The sequence below is a fragment of the Moschus berezovskii genome, chromosome 12, assembly GCF_049115385.1.
Source record: "Moschus berezovskii isolate FMDL1 chromosome 12, NW_MosBer_1.0, whole genome shotgun sequence".
Classification (NCBI taxonomy): Eukaryota; Metazoa; Chordata; class Mammalia; order Artiodactyla; family Moschidae; genus Moschus; species Moschus berezovskii.
In genome coordinates, this window is record NC_142471.1 from 69800019 (window position 1) to 69807012 (window position 6994).

Sequence of the window (6994 nt, forward strand, 5' to 3'; positions counted from 1 at the left end):
AAATTTTACTCTTTCCTTCACATTTCTTTAAAATTTATTTTTATTTATATTTTGGCTGTGGTGGGTCTTTGCTGCTGGGCACAGGCTTTCCCTAGTTGCGGCAAGTGGAGGCTAGTCTTGGCTTTGATGCTTGGGCTTCTTCACTGCAGTGGCTTCTCTTGTTGCAGAGCACAGGCTCTAGGCATGTGGGCTTCCCTAGTTGCAGCGCATGGGCTCAGCAGTTGAGGTTCATGGGCTCTAGAGCGCAGGCTCAAGCAGTTTTGGCGCACGGGCTTAGTTGCCCTGCGGCATGTGGGATCTTCCTGCACCAGGGATCCAACTGGTGTGCCTTGCATTGCAAGGCAAATTCTTACACTGGATCTCTGGATCACTCTCCTTCACATTTGTACTTCCTGATAACTCTGGGCTGGCTTTTTTCCTCTGGACAACAACCCTCCCCGCTCCGCCACCCACTCCCAGCTGCTAACACACCCTTGGTCTTCACTCATCTGAATCGCCCCCTAGGGTAAGTCCCACCTCCTGGAGGAGGCCTCCAGCCTAGCTAGGCTTCCAGGTTTCTCCCTCTTCCCAAATAATTAAAGGGAGAAAGACTGGGTCTCAAAAGTGGGAATAGAGGGAAGGATGCCTGAGGAAGAATGAAAATTATTAACCCAGTGTTGTAGGGCTCAAGATCAAAATGAATTCTTAGATAAATGGGACTTAGGTCTCCAAGGTGTTTTGGGGGCAAGAAGCTCATCTTCTTGGTCCTCTGCATTCCCCTGGACAAAGGAAGCTCTAGTTCCTTAAGTCCCCACCTTCTGTCCAGGAGGAGGAGAAGCCCTCAGATTTGGAAATCGATACCCACATTATCCGCCAAGTACTGAGTGCCTACCACATGCCACGCACTTTATGTACCTCACCCATTTTTTGCTCACACAATCCCATGAGGTAGGTGTCTCATCTTCCTTGTACAGATGAGGAAACTGAGGCAAAGTGAAGCAACTGACCCAAGGGACACAGTTTATAAGTGGTAGAGCCAGCATTTGACCCAGTTCTGTCTCACTCTTGAGTCTGGGCTATTTCCACCACCTTCCCTCCCACCCTTCCACCCTCACCCCTTCCTCTCTGAAGGACAGAGACCTTCAGCACTTTAGAACCCCCTCCCCAGGCGATGTGGTCTCTGAGAACATGGGAAGACATCAGCTTCCCTTTCTAAATGCTCTGGGGATGGTCTGATTTCCAGCTGAGACCTGGATGTGAGGGACCTGTCAGGACCATCTCCAAGGCCTCTTCATGGCATGTGCTATAGTCTGAATGTGTCCCCTGCTCAAATTCATGTGTTGAATCTTAACCCCCAAGGCGATGGGATTAAGGAGTGGGACCTTTGGGAGGTGCTCAAGGCATGGGATTCATGCGTTATAAAAGAGGCTCCAGGGACTTCCCTGGTGGTGCAGTGTTTAAGATTTTATGTTCCCAATGCAGGGGCCTGAGTTCAATCCCTGGTCAAGAGACTCGATCCCACATGCCACAACCAAGACCCAGTGCAGCCAAATAAATAAATAAATTAAAAATTTAAAAAGAGGCTCCAGAGAGCCCCCAGTCTCACCCAGGAGGACACAGTGAGCTGGCATGCTCTATCAACCAGGAAGAAGTTCTCCATCAGAACGTGAGCATGGCAGTGCCGTGATCTTGAACTTCCAGTCTCCAGAACGGTGAGAGAGGCCTCTGTCATTTTGAAGCTACCCAGTCTGATGTATTTGTTGGAACAATTCAAACAGACTAAGAATGGGGCCTTCCGTGCCAGTGCTAAGTAAGTATGCAGTCCGCCTTGATGATGCAGAGTGACCTCCATGGTGAGCCACACCCTGGCTTCTCCTGACTGGACCTAGCTTCTGATATCTTTTCACCTGTGACCATAGGCGTGTCCCATCAGGTGGGACTGTGTCAGGTCCTTATGGCCCACTTTGGTCTGTTCAGCCTCACTCAGGAGACCAGCCAAAATCAGAGGATTCCTGCTTCATGGGGTGGCTAGACTTCCCTGAGCCTTGAGCATAAGGGAACTAAGATCTTAAAAAAAAACCACAGATGAGTGAACGCTGGGGCAAGTTGCTCACAGGGCCTGAGAGGAGATAGTGACCCAGGGGTGAAGTAGCCTGGGAGGGGCTGGGCGGATGGGAGCTTGTCTCCCCCAAAAGCAGTTCTGAATCCCTCTAATACTGCTTGTGGCCCTATAACTCCAGGACCTTCCGGGATAGTCCCATAGCTGTGGGACTGAGGTCCCCTTTCAACTCCAAATTTCCTGCCTCAAATGGGCAGGTGAGTGCCTGGGTATGTAGGTCTGCTCTGGAGCCTATAACCAGCACCTGCAGCCTTCATTTCTTCATCCAGTTTGGGGGTCTGAGGAGCTGTGGGCTCACACCCCCATTCCCACCTCTTCACCTGGCCGTGGCTCACACTTTGCTGAAGTAGGTGGCCACCTCCTTGCGTGAAGGCCGGGGCCCGCCCCCAGCCCAGCCGTTGCCCACCAGTGGCTCCTCCTGGCCCAGCCGCAGGGGCGGCTTGCACTCATGCCAGCTCGTGAGCAGTCTGTTCATGGTGCCCTGATCGGTGATGCCACGCAGCTTCTCCCTCTCCTCATCCGCCCCTTCTGTGGCAGCAGGGGCAGCTGAGCCAGTGCGGCCGGCGGCCAGCGCCCCGTGGGCGTGACCCAGCTCCAGGTCGTGGTTCATGGCCTCGAAGAACTGCTGGATGCAGACCTTGGCGAAGGCCCTGGCGTGCTCCGTGCACGTCTCATCAAAGAGCTTGCGCTCAATGTCGATGTAGTGGGACCAGTACTTGCTTTTAAGGAAGGCGGCCTGTGTGAAGCAGGGCCGCACAGAGCGCACGACAAATGCCAGCAGTGTGGTCAGCAGCACGAAGGACCAGCCCAGGGCCTAAGACGAGAGAAGACAGAGTCAGCCGGGCACTGCCCTCCGGCCTCCCGAGCCTTTCCAAGCCCCCAAGCCACACTCTGTGTCAGGGCCTTTAGGGAAAAGAGCACTGACTACAAAGAGCAAATGACGGCACCTCATGGCCTCCACTTCCTCTTCTGTACAATGGGCACAGATATTCCATCTCATGGAGATGAGACCACGTGAGTAAAATGCCCTGTATGTAGGCCTGGCTCTCAATACATAGGACTTAGCTGGGCAGACCTTGGAACTAGAATGCCTGGGTTTGCCTATTTGTGCCACAGGCATATTCCAGAGATATGGTGGGATCTGCTCCAGGCTGTTACATTAAAGCCATCATGGCAATAAAGTGAGTCACACCATGTTTTTGGGTGCCCAGTGGCAAGCCACTCCAGTACTATTGCCTAGAAAATCCCATGGATGGAGGAGCCTGGTAGGCTGCAGTCCGTGGGGTTGCTAAGGGTCAGACACGACTGAGTGACTTCACTTTCACTTTTCACTTTCATGCATTGGAGAAGAAAATGGCAACCCACTCCAGTGTTCTTGCCTGGAGAATCCCAGGGACGGGGGAGCCTGGTGGGCTTCCGTCTATGGGGTCACACAGAGTTGGACACGACTGAAGTGACTTAGCAGCAGTAGCAGCAGTGCATGTAAAAGTTATGTTTACACTAACATAGCATGTGCAATAGCATTATGTATAAAAAACAATGTATACAACTTAATTAAAAAATACTTCATTGCTGTAAAATGCTAGCCATCATTTGAGCTTTCAGTGAGCAGTAGTAATGACATCAAAGATCAGAGATCACAGATCACCACAACAAATATAATAATGAAAAAGCTTAAAATATTATGATAATTGGCAAAATGTGACCCAGAGACAAGAAGTGAGCAAAAGGTGTTAAAAAAATGTCACCAACAGACTTTCTCGATGCAGGGTGGCCAGGAACCTTCAACTTGTGAAACACGCAGTATCTGTGAAGCCTGATGAAGTGATGTGCAATAAAACAAGGTATGCCTGTCCTTAACAGTTGACTGGGAGCAAAGTACCTGCCTTCTCTGTGCCTCAGTTTCCCCACCTACAAAATGGGGCTGTTGATCATAACCATCCCACTGGGTTGTCCTGAGAACTAAAAGTGGCTATAAACTTAGCACAGTGCCTGGTACCTAATTAGTGCTCAGTAACCGTTAGTCACTATTATTAGGCCAACCAGCCCTCACCAACTATGCCTCTTCCTTCAGGAAGCCCTCCTTGACCTCCCACAGTGACACTTCCTCCTCTGAGTCCTGTACTTCTCCTCTGGCTCCTGCTGCTGTCTGCCTTTCAGTCAGCAGCTCTCAGTCAGTGCCTCCCGTGTGGGCTCCAAGCTGAGCTCTCAGGGGTCACAGAGACAAATTGGACAATTGCTCAAACTTGTGCTGAAGAGCACTGGACACTCAGGTACTGGTTCTATTCTTCCAGTAACTCACTCTAGTGAAGGCTGCTCCCCCAGTTTGAATTTCGGAGTCAACCCCAGTTGCACAGAGAAGCATTTGGTCAAATCAGGGTGAGCGAGGCAGGGCAAACACTGTCAGGAGTGGGGGTCAGTGGGCTATGGTAGAGCAGCCCTGGGGCGGGGAAACTGCAGAGCATGTGGTGGATGCGGAAATGTGGGCCCTGCTGGGCTGAATCTCGTTTCAGGTAAACCTGGAAATCTCATTTTTATGTGATAGTTTTCAGGTTTTAGATGACGTCAACTAATTCTAAAATTAAACTTTGAATTCAGCCCCTGAAGTCCAAATGACACACTATAGGCCGGGCAGCCTGCCCTCTGGGGCCCCTTGTGGTCTATGAGGTAATCGTTTAAAGGTCACGTGGAGGGTAAAGTGGATGATGGACAAGTGCTCACAGGAGAGGAGGCACAGGTGAGAAGGAAAGCAGAGTTCAGACTGTACACTCGGAGGGTGAGGTTCACGGGGGCACCTGGTGACGACACAAGCCCCAAAGGGGAGAGTTCAGGCTGGAGGGGAAGCCGGGGTGTCTGGATTCATCGCAGCAAAGTGTGCATGCTTCTGTAGCCTTGTCCCCTCCCTGACAGCCCCCTGCCCAGGACTTCCTGCCCACGCACAACAATTGCTGAGGAGTCCTGAGGGGCTCAGATGAGTGACGGGCCAGAGGGGCAGAGAATGTGGAAGCAGGGCTGGAGGACCAGAGCTCCAGAATTCCCCATCAGTGGGCCCTCCAGCCCTGCCTTTGGGGCACATCCCAACAGTCCATCCCCTCACTCAAGCCTCCTTTCCCTGAGCAGGGAGTGCCAGCTGGGGCCGTTTGCCAGGGAAATGTACCCAAATGGCCCAGCCACACACCGGCCTCACCACTGCCTGGGCCTGGAAGAGGAAAAGGATGCAAATCCCCCCAGGTTTCCAAACTGGAGCTCAGGAAGGAGGATATGGGGCTGACTGAGCGGTTGGGTCCTCGCAGGGGAACCTCAGGACTGGGCACAGGCCTCTTTCCCAGGTGGCACTGACCTGAGGAAAGACACCTTTCTCCACCTTCAGAAGCCCTGGCACCCTTTGGGAAAATATGTTCCCGCCCCAGGGAGCTGCATCTGAGTGGGCAGACAAAGCCCTGGCTGGGGAAACATGAGCACGCCCTGCGGAAGCGCCACTTCAGGAGCAGGGAAGGAATACTTTCTGAGGGACCCAGCCTGTGAGGGGAGCCCCAGCCCAAGGCCATCCGGCCCCTCACCTGTGAGATGCAGCGCAGGTAGCGCACGGCCACCTCACGGGCCAGCAGCCAGTCGCCCTCGTAGATCTCAGGGCAGGGCACCCGGGCCAGCAGGCGGGCGAGCTCGGGTTGGGGCAGGCCGGGCACCAGGCTGCCATTGCCCAGCAGGCTCACAGGCACTGCCGTGCAGAAGGCACAGAGGAAGCACTTGCCGTCGAGCAGTGTGACGGCCACCCAGACAACGGGTGCGATGAGGGCGCGCTGGGCCATGGAGCAGAACATGTAGCGCAGCACGGCAGGGTCCTTGGCCCGGCGGCCCAGCGGCCGCTTCCACTCTTCAGCCAGCATGGACACGTTGTTGTTCATGACCAGGCCGAGCAGGAAGAGCACCAGTGGCGGCGCCAGCAGGATGCCGGCACTGTAGGCAGCGTTGTAGCCCGGCAGGCAGGGGCAGTTGAAGTCGAAGGCAGAGTACATCTGGGCGCTGGCCAGGGCCATGATACCGCAGATGCCATTCATGAAGGACTCCTGGTTGGACTGCAGGAACTGGAAGATCATCCGAAACTTGTCCATGGTGCACCCACGGGGCCTGCTGGCCTCCTCCCACCTCACTGTGGCCTCAGGATGGCCCCTGAGGCCCACTCTGCCCAGTGGGTGCCCACCTCATGGCTGAGACAGGCAGAGAGCTCCGGGCAGAGGCTGGGGCCACTGTCTCTTTGAATCTTCCAAGTCAGGTGCTGGCCGGGAGGGTGCAGCTTGACCAATCCTGTGGGTGCAGCAGTCTGCCCTCCCCTGCTCCACCCCTCCTGGGTTTCTCTCTCTCTCCATAGCTGGCTCTGGCACTGGGAAACCACGAGGACCACACCTGACCAGGACCAGTTCTCTGGCTGCTGGAGGAGGGTGGGGATGGAGGCTCCAACTCAGCTGGGAAGACAGGACCTTGGGCAGGGTTGAAATTTGGGAGAATTCAGGACTGCTGCAGAGGCCTGAACTCCCAGGCCTTGACCCCTGGGCTCCTAGGAAGCATGTCACCCTCCATCTGCCCTTCCCATTGGGTCTTTCATCCACGCTGTGTCAGGATCCAAGAGGACTCCTCCACTAGCTCAGACAATGGTATGATGATATAGTGAGGGCAGTGGTGGTGGTGCTGTCATAGGTGTGATAATGGTGGTGGGGGGATGGTGCTGATGGTGCTGATGGTGGAGGGGATGCAGTTATGATGGTGATGGTGCTGATGGTGGAGGGGATGCAGTTATGACGGTGACGGTGCTGATGGTGGAGGAGATGCAGTTATGACGGTGACAGTGCTGATGGTGGAGGGGATGCAGTTATGATGGTGATGGTCCTGATGGTGGAG

The 6994-nt window shown here is 54.2% G+C and overlaps 1 protein-coding gene across 1 annotated transcript; it reads right to left on the minus strand.

Moving 5' to 3' along the window:
• Window positions 1–2348: 2348 nt before the first annotated feature.
• Window positions 2349–6210, minus strand: CALHM1 (calcium homeostasis modulator 1). The gene is made up of 2 exons (XM_055425917.2): window positions 5659–6210; window positions 2349–2912 (listed from the first exon to the last, which is right to left on the minus strand). Exons 1-2 carry the CDS (start codon window positions 6208–6210, stop codon window positions 2430–2432), a joined length of 1035 nt encoding a protein of 344 aa, XP_055281892.2. The 3' UTR covers window positions 2349–2429.
• Window positions 6211–6994: the final 784 nt, after the last annotated feature.

Excerpts from the sequence above, each read along its gene's own strand:
- CALHM1 (XM_055425917.2), bottom strand. The coding sequence starts at position 6,210 with ATGGACAAGTTTCGGATGATCTTCCAGTTCCTGCAGTCCAACCAGGAG. Across the intron at positions 2,913-5,658 it reads ACCTGCGCTGCATCTCACAG|GCCCTGGGCTGGTCCTTCGT; the intron begins GTGAGGGGCCGG and ends CTCTCGTCTTAG.